General features: G+C 41.6%; 1 protein-coding gene across 1 annotated transcript in view; it reads right to left on the minus strand.

Moving 5' to 3' along the window:
• Positions 1 to 19,365, minus strand: part of LOC132569101 (prostaglandin F2 receptor negative regulator-like) — a 183,026-nt gene extending 163,661 nt beyond the window's left edge. The window contains exon 1 of the mRNA XM_060235282.1: positions 19,041 to 19,365. Coding sequence (XP_060091265.1) covers positions 19,041 to 19,365 — 325 coding nt within the window. The remainder of the gene's footprint in view (positions 1 to 19,040) is intronic.
• Between the last annotated feature and the right edge of the window lie 3,375 nt (positions 19,366 to 22,740).

A 22,740-nucleotide genomic window follows, 5' to 3' on the forward strand; every position in this document is an offset into this window, starting at 1 on the left:
ACAACTGTCATTGTCCTGCTTTAAGCTATGATGCTCCAAACAATTCTTCCCAAATCTCATGAGTGTCTTCAAAAACAGGAAAATCTCTGCTTCTAAAGCAGCAAAGTGCGCTTCTCTTGGTGAACTAGCATAGCTACAGTTCAGCATGACACATGGTTGTGACAGAGCACTCTGAACATGCCAGCAATTTGAATGGGAGCAATGAGCTAGGCTGCAATGCCCACATTTGGGGCAATATGAGCTCACTCGCTATTTGCATTCAAACTGAAAAGGGAGGGAGAAAGACTAGGGTGACCCACCAGCCACCTGAAGTGTGCCTTATCAGCTAATTAGCTTGAGATCTGCATTACCTTGTTTTGCATTAGCGGACCAGCTTAACTGCTATAGTTTTACTTAACACAACTTGCAGGAGCTAATTCAAGTACTAGGCTGTAGATTCTATTTGTGTACATTTTTTTAAAGGAAACGTAATTGTTTATTACCAAACTAGCACAATATTTAATCTCCCATCTCCCCTACTTGCAATTTCATACACACTGAATAATGCCCTTTCAGTGCACCTGAGCCATTGTTTTCAAGTGGATATTGCCATTGCACTCAATAAAAACCATTTGCAAAGTGCACTAGAACCAGGCCAAAAGTGCATTATTCAATGAATGTGAAAGCGTCATAATGGAATAATGCACTTTCAATTCAAGGAGCTTTTAGTCTACTTTGCAATCGATTTTTCTGTGGCATTATTCAATTATCATGTCATGTTATACATTATCATGACATTATTCAAGAAGTGTGAAAGTGCCATTATGGCAGTTCCATACCCACTGAATAATGCACTTTCAATTTGCCTCCAGTGCACTTTGCAACCGATTTTTCTATGGCATTATTCCATTTACTGCCATGTTATTCATTATCATGGCATTATTCAAGAAGTGTGAAAGTGCCATTATGGCAGTTTCACACCTATTGAATAATGCACTTTCAGTCCACTTCTAGTTTTAAACAGTTTTTATTGATAACATATGGTAACAATTTCCATTAATAACTTCTTTGCATCTATCCCATATGCTTCTTTCTAATCACCCCTCCCCCCTTTACTTGACCCCCCCGCCATGTCGATGCGCTTAGGGACCAAGAGGGTAATTCTTAGCGACGCAAGAATGAAGGCTGTACACAGTAGCTGTAAAACCACTATATACATTTATTTACAACACCACTCACTCTTCTGACTGACAATATGCTCCGCTGCACTCCAACTCCATTAACCCACAATCACCACAGTTGCTCTGTACATTTATAGATGGGACAGCCAATCAGCAACTTGCTGTGTCATGCTGACTCTGCTGGCTGATGCAATCCTTCTGGCAGCCAGCCACCTGCTGTCATGTAGATCATCTAAGCCTTCAGATCTACTTTCAGTTCTGCAGCACGTGCTATAAGCTGTCTCTTTACATATAATAGTGACACGCCAGTGTTATTTACTCAAAATACTAACATTAAAAGGTACCCTTAATTACTAAGAACTAAAATTAATATTCTTCTTTCTTCTAAAGTTTAATCATTATCACCTGTCTCAGCTGTTATTTTTATCACTTCTGCTGGCACTATCCATAATGGTTTTCTTTCATCACCATATTTCTTATATTTCATCCAGGTATTCAACAAATTATTTCTTATATAATGGTGAGAGAAAAAACTATCCCTTTTTCTTCCCATAATACATATAAGCTTGCCAGCCAAATTTATTTCCATGACCTTCCAACACTAGAAGTTTTTTATTCAACAGCGTCACCCAATCTTTTATCCACACTGCTTTTAAACAAACTGCTTCATGATATAATCTTAAATCTGATAATTGGAATCCTCCTCTTTCTTTAGCATCTACTAAAACTTTCATTGTAATCCTTGGTTTCTTCCCAGCCCATACAAATTTCAAAATCTTCCTTTGGCATTTTTTAAATTGTTTACTGTCTTTCACAGTCGACATAGTTTGAAACAAATACATTACTCTCGGCAAAATATTCATCTTAATTGCAGCTCTTCTTCCAAGCAATGACAAGTTAAGCTTATTCCATTTTATCATATCTTCATCCATTTTACGCTTTTCATAGTTATTTTTGAACAGGTCAATATTGAACAGGTCAATTTGAATTATGAACGCTTTTCATAGTTATTTTTGAACAGGTCAATATTCTTCATTGTTATTTCCACACCCAAATATTTTACTTTACAGGTAACTTCACATCCTGTTAGTCTCTGCAACTCCTTTTGTTTATTTACTTGCTTATTTTTACATAAAAATTTTGATTTTTCTTTATTAACATAAAATCCCACCAGTTCTCCATATTCTTGTATTTTAGCTAACAACAAAGGTGTTACTTGTGTAGGATTTTCATTTATAAACATTATATGATTTGCAAATGCTCTATATTTGTAAATAAATCCTTTAACTCTCAACCCTTCTATTTCTTTATCATCTTATATTTGCATCAATAACATTTCAAGAGTCATTATAAACAACAAAGGTGAAAGCGGACAACCTTGTCTTGTACCTTTGCTGATTATCATTTCATCTGTAAGATCTGCATTTATACATAACCTTGCACATTGTTCAGTATATATTGCCTTTATCATTCTTATAAAGTTTTCCCCCAACTCTATTTTCTCCATTACTGCAAACATAAAGTCCCAGTTCAAATTGTCAAAAGCTTTCTCTGCATCTTCAAAGAATAATGCAACTTCCTTCTCTGGATGTCTTTCATAATATTCTACAATATTTACAACAGTTCTAATGTTGTCTCTTATTTGCCTTTTAGGAAGAAATCCCGCTTGGTCTTCCTTTATGAAATTTATCAAATATTGTTTAAGTCGTTCTGCCAAAATTCTTGTATATATCTTATAGTCATTATTTAGTAATGAAATTGGTCTATAGTTCTTTACATTCGTGACATCTCTATGTTCCTTAGGAATCAAAGAAATTACAGCTTCCTTCCATGTATTTGGTATTTTCCCTTTTATTCTTATTATATTCATCAATTTTTGAAGTTTCGGTACTAATTCTTCTTTAAAAATTTTAAAAAATTTGCTGTATATCCATCTGGCCCAGGTGCTTTTTCAATTTTCATTGCATTAATTGCTGCTTCAATTTCTATTTTTTCAATTGGATCATTTAATTTTTTTTTTCATATATTCAGTTAAGGGTGCTTTTTTAATCTTTTGCAAATACACTTCCATCCTTTCCTTCTTTACTTTAACACCTTTAAATAATTTGGCATAGTACTTGAAAAATTCTCTCTTTATTCCTTCTTGATCTACCATCTCTCTTCCCTCAACCACAATTTTAGTAATAAGTTTTCTTGTTTAACCAGTTCAAAGAAGGATTTTAGCAATTTTCCTTCTTTATTGTTATTTTTTCCCCCAGATCTGCCAATGTATTCTGAATAGTTCCATTAAAGTCTCCCATAATCATGACCTGGCCGTAGGTCACTTCATCAAGTTGTTTTATAATATCTTTTTTAAAAAACCTCTTTTGCACCATTTGGTGCATACAGTCCCAATAATAAGTTTTTTTTCGCATTTATTATTACTTCTACTGCCACAAATCTTCCATCTTTATCTTTAAATATTATTTTTGGGTCCAATTCTTGTTTAATATAAAAAATCACACACCTTTTCTTCTGTTCAGCCAATGAAAAAAAATCCAGTCCAAATTGTTTATTCCATAACAATTTATAATCCTTTTGTTTAATATGAACTTCTTGTAAGCAAATTATATGACAGTTTTGTTTTTTAATCCAATGAAATATTGCCTTTCTTTTTTGTGGTGAATTTAGTCCATTTACATTCCAAGATAATAATTTATAATCCATCGTGGTGCAAATTCTTTATTCTCTTCATAAAATTTACACAGCTCCTATCAGGTTTGATATCAGGTTTGATAGATTAGAACTTTCCCTTTCAAATGAGCCTAATTTCGCTGTCCCCCGACCTTCCCAGGCTCAGATATTAATTTTTTAAAAATTTAGCTTCCCTGTAATGGCCGCCGATACTTTTTTATGGTAATACAATCCTAGTGTAGGTCCACTTCCTCTTTATTTACTTCCTGCTTTGCTTGCCTCAAGTCACGTTCTCACTGGTAACAAAGTCTCACGATACTTGACGTATTTCCTGTGTTGACTATAGAAACTGCAGATCTCTGACGATAGTGCTTTCACTCCATGACGGCAGGTACACAAAACAATAAATTCCTTTCCAATTTTTAACCCTGTCCTTAATTTAACAAAGTCCCAAATTCACCCCTTCTCCTCTTCTTCTTCCAAGCTATCAAACTTTCTCTTTCCCACCTTCTAATATTATTTTGTTTGCTTTAAAGTAGTCCAAGAATGGTAGATAACAATCAGTACCTTTTTCTAAGGTTATCCAGATCAACACTGGTCTTGTACAGCATCAGATGTTTAGCAGTCTCAAAGAAGATTAGGATCTTGTCATGCTTATGTCAAATAAATGACTCTGTAAGCTTCTGCAGATGATGAATATGCAACTCTTCTCCAGGAATCCCTCAAAGCCTCAAAGGAATCCCCACTGGGACTCCCTTTTAGCGAAGGTAAACCTCAAAGTTTCCTGTGCAAATCTTCGACTAATCTCTCATTGAGAAAAGTAGGCAGAAGGCAAAAATTTGCCCTTTACTACCCCGAACAGAAGCTCCAGTCTGCCCCCCTTAGAGAGGCAGGTCAGCTCAGCATTCTACAAATCCCGAAAGTCCCTGGCTGATTTGTTTTCAATTCCCTTCCTAATAATTCCGAGCATGGCGTTGGCCTTTTTTATTGCAATCACACACTGTCTTGACATTTTCAGTGAGTTATCTACCACGGCCCCAATATCTCTCTTGGTCAGTCTCTGCCAGTTCACAACCCATCAACTTGTATTTGTAGGTGGGATTCTTGGCCCCAATGTGCATTACTTTGCACTTGGCCACATTAAACCTCATTTGCCATGTTGACGCCCACTCACGCAGCCTCAACAGATCCCTTTGGAGTTCCTCACAATCCTCTCTGGTTCTCACCACCCTGAACAATTTAGTGTCATCTGCAAACTTGGCCACTTCAGTGCTCACTCCCAACTCCAAATCTTTTATGAATTAGTTAAAGAGCATGGGACCCAGTACTGAGCCCTGCGGCACCCCACTGCTTACCGTCTTCCACTGAGAAGACTGCCCATTTATACTCACTCTCTTCTTCCTATTAATTAGCCAGTTTTTGATCCACAAGAGGACCTGTCCTTTTACTCCATGACTCTCGAGCTTACTAAGGAGCCTTTGATGAGGAACTTTATCAAAAGCTTTCTGGAAGTCAAGGTAACAATATCTATCGGGTCTCATAAGAACATAAGAGAAGCCATGTTGGATCAGACCAACGGCCCATCAAGTCCAACACTCTGTGTCACACAGTGGCAAAAAATTTTATATACACACATACACTGTGGCTAATAGCCACTGATGGACCTCTGCTCCATATTTTTATCTAAACCCTTCTTGAAGATGGCTATACTTGTGGCCGCCACCACCTCCTGTGGCAGTGAATTCCACATGCTAATCACCCTTTGGGTGAAGAAGTACTTCCTTTTATCCGTTTTAACCTGTCTGCTCAGCAATTTCATCGAATGCCCACGAGTTCTTGTATTGTGAGAAAGGGAGAAAAGTACTTCTTTCTCTACTTTCTCCATCCCATGCATTATCTTGTAAACCTCTATCATGTCACCCCGCAGTCAACGTTTCTCCAAGCTAAAGAGTCCCAAGTGTTTTAACCTTTCTTCATAGGGAAAGTGCTCCAGCCCTTTAATCATTCTAGTTCTAGCTCTTTAACCATTCTAGTTGCCCTTCTCTGGACTTTCTCCAATGCTTTGTCCACATGTTTGTTCACCCTCTCAAAGAAATGTAACAGGTTAGTGAGGCAAGATCTTCCCTTACAGAACCCATGGTGAGTCTTCCTCAATAACTCGTTTTCATCAACGTGCCTACTCATTCTGTCCTTGATAATGGTTTCTACCAACTTTCCTGGTATTGAAGTCAGACTGACTGGCCTGTAGTTACCCGGATCTCCTCTGGAACCCTTTTTAAAGATGGGGGTGACATTTGCTACCTTCCAGTCCTCAGGAACGGAGGCAGATATCAAGAAAAGATTACATATTTTTGTCAGAAGATCCACAAGTTCAATTTTGAGTTCTTTCAGAACTCTTGGATGTATGCCATCCGGACCTGGTGACTTATTAGTTTTTCATTTGTCTATCAGTTGTAGGACCTCCTCTCTTATCACCTCAATCTGACTCAGGTCTTTCAACACCCCTCCAAAATTAGTGGTTCTGGAGCGGGCAAACAATTTTCATCTTCCACAGTGAAGACGGAGGCAAAAAATGCATTCAGCTTCTCAGCCATTTCCCTATCCTCCTTCAGTAATCCTTTTACCCCTTGGTCATCTAAGAGCCCCACTGCCTCCCTGGCTGGTTTCTTGCTTCTAATATATTTGAAGAAATTTTTATTGTTGGTCTTTATGTTTTTTGCAATATGGTCCTCATAGTCCCTTTTTGCCTGCCTGTTCACAGTCTTGCATTTGATCTGCCATAGCCTTTGTTCCCTTTTATTAATATCACTTGGACTAGCTTTCCACTGCTTAAAGGAGTCCTTCTTACTTTTTACAGCTTCCATTACTTTGTTTGTTAACCATGCAGGCCTTTTCTTATACCTGTTTGTGCCTTTCCTAACTTGTGGTATATATTTTAACTGAGCTTCTAGGATTGTAGTTTTAAATAGCCTCCAAGCTTCCACAAGGGTTTGGACTGTATTTACCTTTCCTTTCAGTTTCCTTTTCACATGCCTCCTCATCTCAGAGAATTTACCCCTTATAAAGTTAAATGTGGTTGTGCTGGTCTTTTGGGGCAACTCCCTATTTATACAAATGGTGAAATCAATAACGTTGTGGTCACTGCTCCCAAGCGGTGCTATCACTTTTACATCCCTCACCAAGTCTTGGGCATTACTTAGGACCAAATCTAGGATCGCCCCACCTCTGGTAGGTTCTGTGGCCATCTGCTCCATAGCACAGTCATTGAGAGCATCACGAAACTCAATCTCTTTCTCTCGACCAGAACACATATTGACCCAATCAATCTGCGGGTAGTTAAAATCACCTATTACGAAAAAAATTTTACGTTTAGCCACTATCTTTAATCCTTCCATCATATTATAATCGTCCTCTATCTTTTGATTTGGTGTGCGATAACAAACTCCCATAGTTAGATTTCATTTTGGGCCCTCTATTTCAACCCAAAGCATTTCTAGAAGGGAATCTAATTCTCTGAATGCAGTCTTACCGGACCGTAAACCCTCTCTGACATACAGATCCACCCCATCTCCAACCCTTCCCTCCCTATCCTTCTGCTATAGCTTATATCCAGGAATCACCGTGTCCCACTGATTCTCCTCATTCCACCAAGTTTCTGAAATTCCCACGTCTATGTTTTAAGAACGTAAGAACATAAGAGAAGCCATGTTGGATCAGGCCAACGGCCCATCAAGTCCAACACTCTGTGTCACACAGTGGCAAAAAAAATTTTTTTTATATACACACATACACTGTGGCTAATAGCCACTGATGGACCTGTGCTCCATATTTTTATCTAAACCCCTCTTGAAGGTGGCTATACTTGTGGCCGCCACCACCTCCTGTGGCAGTGAATTCCACATGTTAATCACCCTTTGGGTGAAGAAGTACTTCCTTTTATCCGTTTTAACCTTTCTGCTCAGCAATTTCATCGAATGCCCACGAGTTCTTGTATTGTGAGAAAGGGAGAAAAGTACTTCTTTCTCTACTTTCTCCATCCCATGCATTATCTTGTAAACCTCTATCATGTCACCCCGCAGTCGACGTTTCTCCAAGCTAAAGAGTCCCAAGCGTTTCAACCTTTCTTCATAGGGAAAGTGCTCCAGCCGTTTAATCATTCTAGTTGCCCTTCTCTGGACTTTCTCCAATGCTATATATAGTGTTTCTCCCAACACTAAATGCTATATATAGTGTTTCCAATGCTATATATAGTGTTTCTCCCAACACTAAAAATTCCACCTCACCAATTTTACTTCGAACACTTCTAGCATTTGCATACAAACATCTATAATTTCCCAGGCAAGGTAGGCCTGCAACCTTCCTTCTGCCGCCTCGAGACTTTGGCAGACAGTCCATACTGTTTGTCACCATCTCAGTGGACAACTCTGATCCATTACCTGGTAGAAAAGTAACAGCTAACCCTTCATCTCTTTGAGATGAGTACTCCAGAACCAGAAACATTTCATCTCCTGTCGGCTTTCTCCCAAGATTTAGTTTAAAAACTTCTCTGCCACCTTTTTGATTTTAAGCGCCAGCAGCTTGGTTCCATCTGGGGACAAGTGGAGACCGTCCCTTTTGTACAGCTCCCGCTTGTTCCAGAAAGCATCCCAGTGCCTAACAAACTTAAACCCTTCCTCCCTACACCATCATCTCATCCACACATTGAGACTTCTAATTTGTGCCTGTCTCTCCTGCCCTGCACGTGGAACAGGTAGCACTTCTGAGAAGGCTGACATGGAAGTCCTGGCCTTAAGTCTCCCACCTAGCAGGCGACATTTTTCCTCCAGGACCTCACGACTGCATTTCCTCATATCGTTGGTGCCAACATGCACCACGACCACTGGCTCCTCCCCAGCACTATCAGCCTATCTACTACACGCATAATGTTCGCTACCTTCGCACCAGGCAGGCTAGTCATCATACGGTCAGTACGCAGCTGTCTACTTGCCTAAGGATTGAATCACCAACTACCAAGACCCCCCGTCTCTCCCTGCCCAGGGATGGTTCCTTGGTGCGAATGGATTCCCACTCACCAACTGAAGAAGAGGTCCCTTCTGAGGGCACATTTCCCTAATTCTCAGCACAGTGCCCTGTTCCCTCTCAACCCTCATGCTCCCTGGCAGCAACGGGGCTGCCACGTTCAGAGCGGAGCTCATCTAATACGTCCCCGAGAGTCTTCTCCGAGTGCCTAACTGACTGTCTCTGCTTCTCCAGGTAAGTCACCTCGGCCTCAAGGGTACAAACTTGTTCTCTGAAGACAGGAGCACCTTGCATCGAGCACACACCCAAGACTTCTGTCCGGTGGGCAGATAGTCATAGATGTGACAGTGCAAAACACTGGAAAGCCCCCACCTCCCTGCTGGCATTCTACCTTCATGATAGCTTTTTTTTAAAAAAAAAATGCTGTCCCCTTTAAATCCTGTTTGTTTATGTGGCTCCCCTTCTGGAGGGTCAACTTACCTTATTAGGAACACAAGGAAAATAGGGATCTGGATTCCTGGTCCTTACACAGCCTCCAGGTGAAGAACCACAGGCCAAGATTCCTTTAGCTCTCGCCCTTCGGCTCGTGCCAAAGGCTCACGCCTCTGGCAAGGCGCAGCTTAACAATGCAAAGGGGTGAGGAACACAGCCACTCCTAATCAATCAGCAACAATCACCTTCACCTTTAGCCCACTAAACCAAACAAACAGCAGTTCTCCAGTAAACCACAAACTCAGAATTTTCAGCAGTCACACAAACTCAGAAATTCTCAGCAACTTCCCCAGCTGTTCACCCTTATACCAGTTATTCTCTGCTCTCTCTCAGAGCTATCTGAAATGTGCTCAGCCTCTGGCAAGGCGCAGTTTAACAATATCTTTTTAAAAAGAGTCCTTTGCCCCATTTGGGGCATAGAGTCCCAATAACAACGTCTTTTTGTCATTCAACATCACTTCCACAGCTAAATATCTTCCATCACTATCTTTAAAAATCAATTTTGGATCTAATTCTTGTTTAATGTAGATCACTCCCCTTTTTTTCTCCTTAGCCAATGAAAAAAATTCTTTACCCAATTGTTTATTCCACAAAAATTTATAATCCACTTGTTTGATATGTACTTCTTGTAAACAAATTACAAGTCAGTCTGAATAGACAATACTGACTTTGATGGACCAAGGGTCTGATTCAGTATAAGGCAGCTTCATATGTTCCTATACAACATTTTTGTTTCTTGATCCAATGAAATGTAGCCTTTCTTTTTTGCGGTGAATTTAGTCCATTTACATTCCAAGATATTAATTTGTAATCCATAACGGTTCTTCTTTTATTCTGTATCCCCAAAACCTCTATTTTCTTCAAAAAACCTCCTTAATTCTTCTTGCCATCTCTTTCTGATCTCTTCCGCTTCTGTTAGGTTCCTACCGTTTTTGTCCTTTATCATGGCCATCTTTGCATGAAACGTTCCCTTGATTTGTCCAATTTTCTTGAAGAGATCTCTTGTCCTTTCCATTCTATTATTTTCCTCTATTGCCTTGCATTGTTCCTTCAGGAAGGCCTCCTTGTCTCTCCTTGCTGTTCTCTGGAAATCTGCATTCAGTTGGGTGAATCTTTCCTTTTCACTTTTGCCTTTTGCTTTCCTTTTTTCCTCAGCTATTTGTAAAGCCTCATAAGACAGCCACTTTGCTTTCTTGCATTTCTTTTTCTTTGGGATGGTGCTGATTGCTGCCTTCTGTACAATGTCGTGAACCTCCATCCATAGTTCTTCAGGCACTCTGTCTATCAACTCTAGTTCCTTAAACCTATTCTTCACTGTATATTCATAAGGGATGTGATCAAGGTCAAACCTGAATGGCCTAATGGCTTCCCCAGTTTTCTTCAGTTTAAGCCTGAATTTTGTGATGAGTAGCTCATGATCTGAGCCGCAGTCAGCTCCGGGTCTTGTTTTTGCTGACTGTAAGGAGTTTCTCCATCTTTGACTGCAGAGTATATAATAAATCTGATTTCTGTGTTGCCCATCAGGTGATGTCCACGTGTAAAGTCGCCTTTTAGGTTGTTGGAAGAGTAACTTGTTCTCTTGACAAACTCTATCAGCCTTTGCCCGGCTTCATTTTGTTCTCCAAGGCCAAATTTGTCAGTTGTTCCAGTTACCTTTTGACTTCCTACTTTGGCATTCCAGTCCCCTGTGATGAGGAGGACATCTTTTTTTGGTATTAATTCTATAAGTTGTTGTAGATCTTCATAGAACTGGTCCACTTCAGCCTCTTCTGCATCAGTGGTTGGGGCATAGACTTGGATTACTGTGATATTGAATTGATATTGCTCTAGGGTTGCCATAGTAGTTAAGTTCTTATGACAGATCTTAAAAGTTAGATCTGCTATAAGTCTCTTGAAAGTATCCCTCAAAGGGTGAAAACTGACAAGATGCTAGAAGATCCATGACTGGATCTTCCCAGTGTAGTGTTCCTTCTAAGCTGTTAGTGTAGCTAGCTCACAGATTTTTAGCCTCCACCTCACACATTTTTGTCTTAGCTCAGGAAGGATGACTCCAGTCTACACTAATTTATGCAGTAGCTCACAACTGTAATGCCAAAAGCGCACAACTTTAATACCAATAGCTTGCAAAGTAGAATTTTTGCTCACAAGACTCTACAGCTTAGAAGGAACATTAGTCGCCAGACCCCCTGGTGGAGGTGCAGATCCCTCACTACCAGGCCTTGCCACCCCACTACCCAGCAGCTGGCCAGTGGGGGATGGACTTACCCAGAAAAAGAGCAAGGCCCAGTCAATGTTGCAGCAATGTGTCTTCATTACTTCAGACATGACCCAGAAGTGATGTCATCATGTTGGTGACATCGGGCCAACACTGATATTTGGTGAAAACTCAGATTTACCATAGAGTTTTTGTCCAAGTACCAGAACATCACCACAGTGTTGCTGTGTGATTATGTAATTTCTGGGTCACATCAGACACATCACTACAATGTCAGCTGGGCCTTCCTCCTGCTCCCTGTAAGTCCACCCTCCCACACACCAGTTGCTAGGAGGGACCTGGGAACTCTATCCCAGTGTCTTTTTAAGCAGAATAACAGACACATAGTGTCCCAGTTTGGATTAGTGCCATGAAGCACTAGGAGACGGAGTGTACCCTTTCCATTACTGCACAGATCATACTAGCTGCTTGTACTGAGATTAGCTTGAGGAACTGCGTACATGCCTGCTCCTGACAAGTTTACATGAAGCATTACTTGGAAGAGGAGTATTTTACTTGTGTATAGAATCCCAAGTGCTCCCTTTAAACATCTGAAGTTATGGTAACTGCTTGCTCTCTAAACATCATTACCTGAAGTGACAGCATGGGCTTACTTCATCTTGCATTAGTGCAAATATCACTTTCTAGATGGAAAATGTAAAGAGCTGGAGATCTGGGAACAGAGATGTGTTTCAGAACATCTAATATATTAATTTGCTGTGCAGGTGTTCATAAAAACTGCATGTCCCTGGGCAAATTCAAGTCATGCCAAATCAGAATTGTACTAGGCACATCTGCACTGGAAATGAAATCCTTGCATGGTATCCTTGACTGTTGCTGGAGCTTCAAATGTTGTCCGAGTTCAAAGGTTTCATAGAAAGAAGCTTGTCTGTAAAAGGTAGGAAAAACAGATGAGAAAAATACCAAGTCCTTATCTGGAGTGTGAAGTCGATTTTCAGAAATGCTGAGATGAAACAGCTTACCATGTTTCATGTTCTTTTTCTTGTGAGTGTTGAAAAGAGCCTCCTGTTTGCAGCAATCTTTTTGGCACCATTTGGGAACATATTTGTTTTTTTTCTGTACTATTCTTGTCAGAGTCATTTTCTCTTTTTTGCCTCCACAGTATCATTTGCTGTCATTGCCATTTAATCCTATTGGCGGTAGAGATTCACATTATTTTGTTGATGACCATCATGATGCTGTGTTTGATATGATGATGTTACCAGGTGGTGATTTGAAAAATGACACTAAGGGTCATGAGAGCTAAAAAGACAAACAAAAATAGTGCCAAGCAGTAGCAGTGATGAGGGAAATAAAAGGACAGAAACAAATACAAAATAGGATCTTGGCAAGGTGTTGTGGTCCTCCACCCTTTAATTGGCTTGGTTGCATCAAAATTGCTACTTTCTAAAGCAAATGTCAACATTGGAGAATATTATGTGTGGCCCTCCTTCTGACACCTCCTTCAAAAGCCCACTTCCATGGAAATGAATGGAACTCAATGTCATCCAAATATATTTAAAGTCTAGGGTGTTAGGCTGACAAAGCAGCTTCTCTCCTTCCTATTAGTAGCACCACAAATGTGCCAGTCCTATAATTACAGAGGAGCAGATCATGAACTGAGAAGCACCACAGCTGTGCACCAAATGACAGAGTGAAGAATGTTCTGTGGTGGAGAGAGATTTTTGTCACTGGTTTCTTGCAAGGCTGAGAGAGGCCTTTCTCCAGCACACACACACACACACCCGTCCAGTTAGCACAGAAAGAACTGATAGGCAGACCTGCCACAAAAGCGAAGAAATGTCAGGTGAGAAAATGTGGTGGAATCAGTGGGACTTCTGTGATGACTCATGAAAGCAAGGGCTTCCTTGAAACGTAAATAGCTGCAAAATGTCTCTGTGACAGGGAAGACAGCAATCTGTCTCTGCTGCAATCTGCCCAAACCATCTTTGCCTTGGTTTCAAAAGCTATTGTTTGAAAGTCAGGGTGGAGGTGGGCGGGGGAGGGGGATTCGTCAGTCATAGAGAATCTCAAGGGTCTCATATACTTGTTTTTCTTCCCTGTAACATTACATAATGGGAAGTAGAAAATGTTTGTACAGTAGCAGTATTGGTCCTTCGGGCGAGGGGGAAGGGAAGGAGGTGGATAATTTCAGTCTGTTTATTAGACCAATAAATCATTTATAATACACCAGCTTTCAGGCTAGTCCCTTATTGCTCATGCCAGCCATGATATGTTACTCGATGACGGAATGTAATAGAACTTATTGAAAATGTGCTTAATTCATTTTTAACCACAATTTCTCCAGTCAAACAAGGGGAGCCCAGATGAGCATTCTATTGTGTACACTGAAAATCAGATAGCAAATAATATTGTACACATTGGAATAATAGGTTAGCAGTCTGTGAATCAAAGAAACTAATAATCAGAATTTCCTATTTCTTGATATTTGGGCCAAATCTAGACCTGTCTGCCAAGTTCCTAAAACCATTTCTCGAAATGGCTGCATAGCTGCTTGCAGTAGAGGGGTTTGTGAAATACACTAACAATCCCAGCTGAAATTAACCAGTTACTTTGTTTGGTGTACAAGGCTGTATGCCTCATAATATCCAGTATTCTTACAAATCATGCATTGTTTCATCCAAGCTTTCTTCTTTGTCTCACAAGGTTCTGTGCATGCATGGTTAGTATTCAGTACACCAGGCACTTTGAGTTTCTTGGTATATGTGCATATGTTCTTTAATTAATTAATTAAAGCCTCATTGATTTAATTAATTAAATGTAATTAATTGAAGGCTCATCGATTGCTGGGAGATACTTTCCCAGACCACATGGCCAAAAAGTCGCTTCATAAAAGTATCTTTTCTGTGAATTTTCCTGACTGAAAGTGATGGATATGGTGGCTGTACTCCTTCCAAGTCTAAGAGCCTCTCTTGTGCCTGGGTATGCTTGTTTGAAATAGTTCATTTGATTTCCAAGAGGCTCTCTTCCATAGCTGGTGCTGTGGAAAGGGTTCACAGCATGTGAAATCCAAGCTACAATTCCAAGGGGATAATACAAAAACCAGTAGGCCTGAGCCATCCTTGGGAAAATAGGCAAATTTTTTCTGAATGCATATTGAGAAAATTCAAAATCTTCCAAATCAAACTGGAGGGACTTTCCCATCTGTATGTGAAATGATGAATAATTTAGCAGAGAAAGAGGCCTATATTACACAGTTTACATATTTATTTCTTTACCCTGCAGCAAACAAAGCATAATGCAATCCTAATTAGGTAGACCAAGTTGACCTTCTTACATGTCAGAGCATCCTCTGTTCTGCTACCCACTGTCCTCTGGTATGCTCACCTGCAGGGGCCACGGCAATCAAGTTCCACTTCTATAAATTATTTTGTACTTCCTAAGAACTGAGAATTGAACTTGAACTTAGAACTAAAATGTCTTTCTCTTTATTAAAATAATAGATGGGTATGTGGTTTTAAACTGCCAGTGTTCATATTAATGTCACATATCTTTACAAGCAGTTCTTTTAATCTCTAAATCCCAAAATATGTCTCTATAGCAAAGTTTGATCCACATATACTTATCTAATCTATAAATCCATGAACGATAATTTATTAAACACACAAGAGAAGCACAGAGGTCCATATTTTCTGCCCAAATGAGATTGTAGAGAGCAGAGGACAGCATGGTAAACTTAACACTACTCAATAGATCAGCACTTGGAGGGAAATAACTCCAAGTTTGGATGGTATATCATTATCTAGCGTCTCTACATAATATAAAGTATGAGTGATCAAATACATGACCCAAGGTTGTCATAGCTGTGAATGCCACAAATTAAATTAAATAAATTTGGAGTTACAGCCTTCTAAGAACTCAGTGGTCTTAAAAAGGTGTAACTGAGCTTAGTATTACACTGTAAGTAACATGGAACATTTCACATTTGATAATGATAAGCACATACTCATGATGAATAGTGAAAGGAGGCTGAACTATTCATATTGTAACACACTCCCTATGTCTCTGAGCAGTGAGAAAACCTGGAATAGAGCTTGCTTGGGTTGTTTCTCTTTGGAGGAGAGAACCCTGGAGACCTTAAGCAGTTTTTAGCATTTACTTTATTTACAAATAGAACACAAGTAGAGCAAAGAAGCATTCCTATAGGGCAGCAGATCAATTACTTCACATCAGAACCCTAGAGAGATAGAGAGGTCCTGAATCCCAAATAATAAATGGTATTTATTTGCTTCTCTCCATCACCTCTAGAATCAGAGCTGCTTTCCACCTTTCACAGAGACACCTCTCTGCTTAGTCCCTTCAGCTGATAGGGGAGCATCCTCTCAGCTCTGAAAGGATCCTTCCCTATTTCCTAAAAGACCAATGAGGATATATCTACAAATATTAAGACACATTGCTATTATTTTTGCATAAGCATTGGAACCCCCAGGCATGTCATGTCTGGTCAAGCCAATGGAATGGTACCATTTCCAGTAACCTATTCTTCCATGCTTCCAACAATATTCTTCAAACTAATCACCACAATTTACATTTCAAAAAGCAATGTAATCATTTTTAATGGGGGAAAACCTTACAAAAGTTGATTGACACATGGCAAATTGATTCCAATATGTAACAAACCTTTCCTTTGAATGTCATTGGTATTTTGTCACAGTCTTACAAGACAGATTAATTTAGCAAGTATGGTTTTAGCAATGGCTCCGTTTTTTCAGAAATCTGAAAAGTCTTCCATTTACTTGCCTGTTCTGTTTTAGCAATGGTGTAGGTGTGTGGTTCCATATCCATATCTTCCATTCAGTGCTCCAGCTGATGAGCACACAGCTTTCATCTGTAGACCACAGTTGCCAGGTCTGGGTTGGGAAATTGCTGGAGAGTTGGAAATGGAGACTAGGGAGTGTGGAATTTGGAGAGGGGAGGGGCCTCTGTGAGGTGCCATTTCATATCAGCATTTTCTCCAGGGGAACTGGTCTCTGTAGTCTCAAGGTCAGTTGTGGTTTCTGTTTCTGCTATCTCTTTTTTCTGGTGGATTTTTGGGTTAGGGTTGTGGGGGAACTGAAGATTGCTTTGATACGTTAGACTAAAGTTGTTAAGTCTGGCATCTTCCCCTTTGTGCAATCCCCTTAAAACTTAAAAAGTTCCTAGCACAGAGCAAGGACTTTGTCCCCATCAAATTTGATGCCATTTGCTCAAAAACCATCTGTTCCAGACTGCTGGAAATATCTCCTGTCTCACTTGAATTTCTTGTGTCACTTCCCTCTAATCCTGGAATGTGCTGTAATTCCATTTTTTTTAAAATTCCAGAAATACACAAAAAGACCAGAAAAGGAATTTTCTAGGTATATTTTCTACTCAAGATTTTTGGAATACGCATCCCTAGCTGTGACTATGTAACTGAACTATCATAACAAGTTTGCTGTCTGCTACAAAAACTGGGCACATTGAGAAATTCAGCACAAGCATAATTGCCAGGTGAATGTACCTTGTTCAAACTGTGCTGTAAGACAACAAAAATTGGCACCAAGACAATGCAACATGGCAGTAGTCAAAGACTCATTTTATATTGCATGCAGTTTTTGAATAGGCAGTGGTATATAACTGATTGATGAGTGCTCTAGAAAAATACTTAATGGAAAATACCCAGAACGGTCACCATCAATAGGTACTCATTGTATTAAAAAAGTTGAACTTGTCTTGTGCTTTCTATGAAAGCCCTTTCTGCCTGCTAACTCAGAAGAATGGCTGATAAAGAAGGTATGTAGGAAGGGGGGGTCCCCGACCTTTTTGAACCTGCTGGCACCTTTGGAATTTTGATGGAGTGTGGTGTTGTTGCAACCACAAAATGGCTGCCAGCGAAGACAGAGCCAACTACAGTATGTCAGAGAATGAGGTTATGCATAATGACTTCAGCATTTCAGGCAAAAACTCTTTTTAACGGAATGTCTTTTAAAATTAACATATTGTTATAGAATATTTTCTTGCAGAAATATTCATTGAGCTAGCTAGGAAACCCTCATCTGACAGTATCTGCAGGGCCGGTGTGTGGGAGTCGGCAAACTAAGCGACGGCCTAGGGTGCCGGCTCCCACAGGGGCGCCTCCCTCCCTCCCGGCAGGATTGGCAGCCTTCGCAAAGGTGGGTGGGAGGAGCACAAATTTGATTAGGTGGGGATGGAGGCGCAACATCTTGCCTGGGGCGCTGGAAACTCCAGCACTGAGTATCTGTCTTCATTTTGCAAGCCTCTGACACAAAAGGAAAAGGTGTGTGGGGGGGTCCTGCTTCTTCTCCAAGCTATGCCTTTACATGAGCTTTTCCCTCATGAGCCCAGCCATTTCTAACCTGCACTTTTACTTGTACTACTAACAGTGCTGAAGGACACTTGTGTATAATAAGAGATTCTTGCGATTTTGATAGGAGCATAAATTAATTTTGGAATGTTAACAAATTTTTATATAGTGATGTTATTAACGATTTCCACCTAAATTAAAACACACACATTCAAACTGTGAGGATCTGATGAGTTCCTCTTAGATGCATTAAGCGTCTATTCTTGATCAGGTTGGCCTCCCTGGCCAGCACTGTCATCTGTGCTAGAAAATGGAATAAAAACTACCATCTCTATGAGATATCATGATGTGAGACGGCTAGGCTGGGCAATATGTGATGACATGGTAATCTGAGTGCTGCTGAGTTGTCTGTTTATAGAATGTTTTTATTGTATTTTATTGTTTTATCATATGTTGTACTCCGCCCTGAGCCCTACAGGGGATGGACAGAATAGAAATATACTAAAATAAATAAAATAAAATAAGCATTTTAGCCATGCAGCCCAATTGTGTTCAGTCAGAAGCAAATCCCATTGTGTTTTTACAATATCACTCTTAAAGCCACTGTCAGCATTATACCATAAATATATAAACTTAAAAAGCCCCACCTGGCCCTACTCACTTTCTAAAAACACTTAGCGGGCACCAGGAAAGGTGTCAGTAGGACATGGCACCATGGTGGGGACCCCTAGCTTATCCTTTAATTGGTCAGTTCCTGTGTTTCTTTAACCCACTGCCACAAATGCTGCATATGTCCTTAAAATGTACTGGGTTCAAAGCATGAGGAAGCCCAAGAGATAGTGAATTCAGCTCTTTATTCAGTGATTCAGCATAGTGAGATAGAAACAGTGGTCTGGCAGGACCAACGGCCCTGCTTATATGCATGCAAACCTTCCCTCCCAAAAGCCCATTACCATCATCCCATTACACACAGCTATAGGCTAATAATTGGCCTAACAATCCCTGATGGGCCTCCTTCCTAAATCCAGGAGGCTATTGTATTAGGGTCTCAAGCTCAGCCAAGTCTCTGCTGGCCCTAAGGCCAAACTCCAGTTCCAATACATAACACTCCTCCCCCCAAAGTTTCCCAACACCTAACAAACATAGTCTCTAAGATGTGCTGGTTTCCGTCGCTCCCTGTTGGACTGACGAAGCCCCTCAGGTGTGGCTGAGGAGTCTGGTTCCCTTGTCTGGGCCGCTGGTGCCGGGCTGCGATGGTGAAGCAGTTGAAGGGTCCCCGATGTCAGAGGTGCCCAGTGGGGGTTCCTCTGATTCCTGGTGGTCTGACTGGGTACTGACTCCTTCTGGCTCCTGAAGAGGCACCAACCGGGGTTGCTGTGTGGTTTCTGATGTAACATCTGGCTCAGCAGGGAGCACGCGGCAGCAGAGTTGATCCACATGTCTGCACAGGACTTGGCCCCCATCGGTCGAGACCTCGTACAAAACTAGGCCCATGACTCGGACGACTCGGGTGGGGATCCATGCTGGGCCACTGCCAAAGTTCCTGGCATATACGGAGTCTCCCGGAAAAAAATCCTCAGGCACCTCGTGGCACTCCGGTGATGGTCGAGGTTCGGGGTTCTATCTGGGTGGAGACAGTCCAGTATGGTCGTCAGGCGGTGGCCCATGAGAAGCTCTGCTGGGCTATGACCTGTGGTAGCACTAGGGGTCACTCGATGGCCAAAAAGGAACGCAGCTAATTGGTGGTCCCAGTCCCCATGAATTAATCTCTGGAGAGACTCTTTTGTGGTGCACACCATCCATTCCACCTGTCTGTTGGTGGCCGGGTGGAACGGGGCAGAGTGGATGTGCCTGATGATGTAGCAACCCAGAAACTCTTGGAACTCCTCTGAAGTGAAGGCCATTCCATTGTCTGTGACCACTGTGTTCGGGATGCCATGTGTGCAGAAAATCCTACGGAGCGCTTGAATTGCTGTTCGGGAGGAGGTGGAAGTGACTGGGACTACCTCCAACCACTTGGTGTATGAGTCCACCAAAATAAAGAATATTTGCCCCTGGAAGAAGCTCACAAAGTCCAAGTGCAACCGGGACCATGGGTTGCGGGTGGACTCCCAGTGTTGCACAGGGCTGTGAGGTGGTTCTGGATGGGTTTCCTGGCAGGCCTGGCATCGCTTGACCCAGGCCTCAATCTCACTGTCCATCCCTGGCCACCATACATAGCTCCAGGTGAGCGCTTTCATTTTAATGATGCCCGGGTGAGTCTCGTGCAGGGCTTTCAAAACTTGTTGACGCAAGGCAAAGGGAACCACCACCCAGCTGCCCTAGAGTAAACATCCCTTGTGGGAAGAGAGTTCATCCTGGCATGAGGAACAGGCTGTAAATTTGGGGCCTGTCCGGCCGGTAGGTCAGGGCAGCTGTAGGACCTCTTCCGCTTCGTCAGCCAAGATGGTCCGGTACGGCGTGTCTTTGAGGTCGGCTGGAGCTAGCAGGGAACGGGTGATCTCGAATGTCAAGCGACTGCAGACACAGAAGAAGGTGGCCCACTTCTGTGCCTCGTCCGTGATGTCAGAAGACTCCAGGAAGAAAGCGAAGCGGGAGACAAAGGATTCCCAGTCCTCAGTGGTGGCGTTGAACTCATCAAAGTGTCCTGGAACATCAGCCATGTCGTCAGGCGGCAACGATGCATTGTGTGGTGCTGGATGCAGAGTGCAGTGATGCACGGTGTGGTGCCAATGGCCGGGACTCCTCGTTCACCAGGATCCCATCCTCATTGCCAGCAAAATGTACTGGATTGAAAGCATGCGGACACCCAAGAGATAGTGAGTTCAGCTCTTTATTCAGTGATTCAGCATAGTGAGATAGGAACAGAACTGAAACCCAGCTCACACCTGTGAGGATGGAGGGCCTCCTGTGCTCCGAACAACCGAAGGAATCCAAAGATCTCCAAAAATTGGACGTTTTAAGGGTTAAGTAACCCTGAAAAGTTATTTAACCCTTAAAACATTTAATTGATTTCAGGAGAACATTTGAATCCCCTGCTGAGCACCTTTTTGGCTCAGCAGGGAAAGGCAGCCCACTCCTGTGGGGATGGAGACCATTCTGTGCACCCAACGACCGAAGAAACATAAGAACATAAGAGAAGCCATGTTGGTTCAGACCAATGGACCATCCAGTCCACTGCTCTGTGTCACAAAGTGGCCAATATGTGTGTGTGTGTATATGTGTGTGTGTATACACACACATATATATACACACACACACATAAACATACATACATATACACACACACACATATATATATATACTGTGGCTAATAGCCACTGATGGACCTCTGCTCCATATTTGTATCCAATCCTCTCTTAAAGCTGGGTATTGTAGCTGCCACCACCTCCTGAGGCAGTGAATTCCACATGTTAATCACCCTTTGGATGAAGAAGTACTTCCTTTTATCCATTTTAACCTGACTGCTCAGCAATTTCATTGAATGCCCATGAATTCTTGTATTGTGAGAAAGGGAGAAAAGGATTTCTTTCTCTGCTTTCTCAATCCCATGCATAATCTTGTAAACCTCTATCATGTCACCCCACAGTCAATGTTTCTCCAAGCTAAAGAGCCCCAAGCGTTTTAACCTTTCTTCATAGGGAAAGCGTTCCAGCCCTTTAATCATTCTAGTTGCCCTTTTCTGCACTTTTTCCAATGCTATAATATCCTTTTTGAGTTGCGGTGACCAGAATAGTACACAGTATTCCAAATGAGACCGCACCATCGATTTATACAGGGGCGTTATGATACTGGCTGATTTGTTTTCAATTCCCTTCCTAATAATTCCCAGCATGGCATTGGTCTTTTTTTATTGCAATCGCACACTGTCTTGACATTTTCAGTGAGTTATCTACCACGACCCCAAGTTCTCTCTCTTGGTCAGTCTATGCCAGTTCACAGCCCATCAACTTATATTTGTAGCTGGGATTCTTGGCCCCAATGTGCATTACTTTGCACTTCGCCACATTAAACCTCATCTGCCACGTTGACGCCCACTCACCCAGCCTCAACAGATCCCTTTGGAGTTCCTCACAATCCTCTCTGGTTCTCACCACCCTGAACAATTTAGTGTCATCTGCAAACTTGGCCACTTCACTGCTTACTCCCAACTCCAGATCATGAATGAACAAGTTAAAGACCATGGGACCCAGTACTGAGCCCTTTGGCACCCCACTGCTTACCGTCCTCCACTGCAAAGACTGCCCTTTTATACTCACTCTCTGCTTCCTATTAATTAGCCAGTTTTTGATCCACAAGAGGACCTGTCCTTTTACTCCATGACTCTCGAGCTTACTAAGGAGCCTTTGATGAGGAACTTTATCAAAAGCTTTCTGGAAGTCAAAGTAAACAACATCTATTGAGTCCCCTTTGTCCACATGTTTGTTCACCGCCTCAAAGAACTGTAACAGGTTAGTGAGGCAAGATCTTCCCTTACAGAACCCATGCTGAGTATTCCTCAATAACTTTTGTTCATCAATGTGCCTATTCATTCTGTTCCTGAGAATGCTTTCTACCAACTTTCCCGGTATTGAAGTCAGACTGACTGGCCTGTAATTTCCCAGATCTCCTCTGGAACCCTTTTTAAAGATGGGGGTGGCATTTGCTACCTTCCAGTCTTCAGGAACGGAGGCAGATTTCAATGAAAGATTACATATTTTTTGTCAGGAGATCCACAAGTTCAACTTTGAGTTCCTTCAGAACTCTTGGATGTATGCCATCCGGACCTGGTGACTTATTAGTTTTTAATTCGTCAGTCAGTTGTAGGACCTCCTCTCTTGTCACCTCAATTTGACTCA

The sequence above is a fragment of the Heteronotia binoei genome, chromosome 3 (genome assembly GCF_032191835.1).
Source record: "Heteronotia binoei isolate CCM8104 ecotype False Entrance Well chromosome 3, APGP_CSIRO_Hbin_v1, whole genome shotgun sequence".
Classification (NCBI taxonomy): Eukaryota; Metazoa; Chordata; class Lepidosauria; order Squamata; family Gekkonidae; genus Heteronotia; species Heteronotia binoei.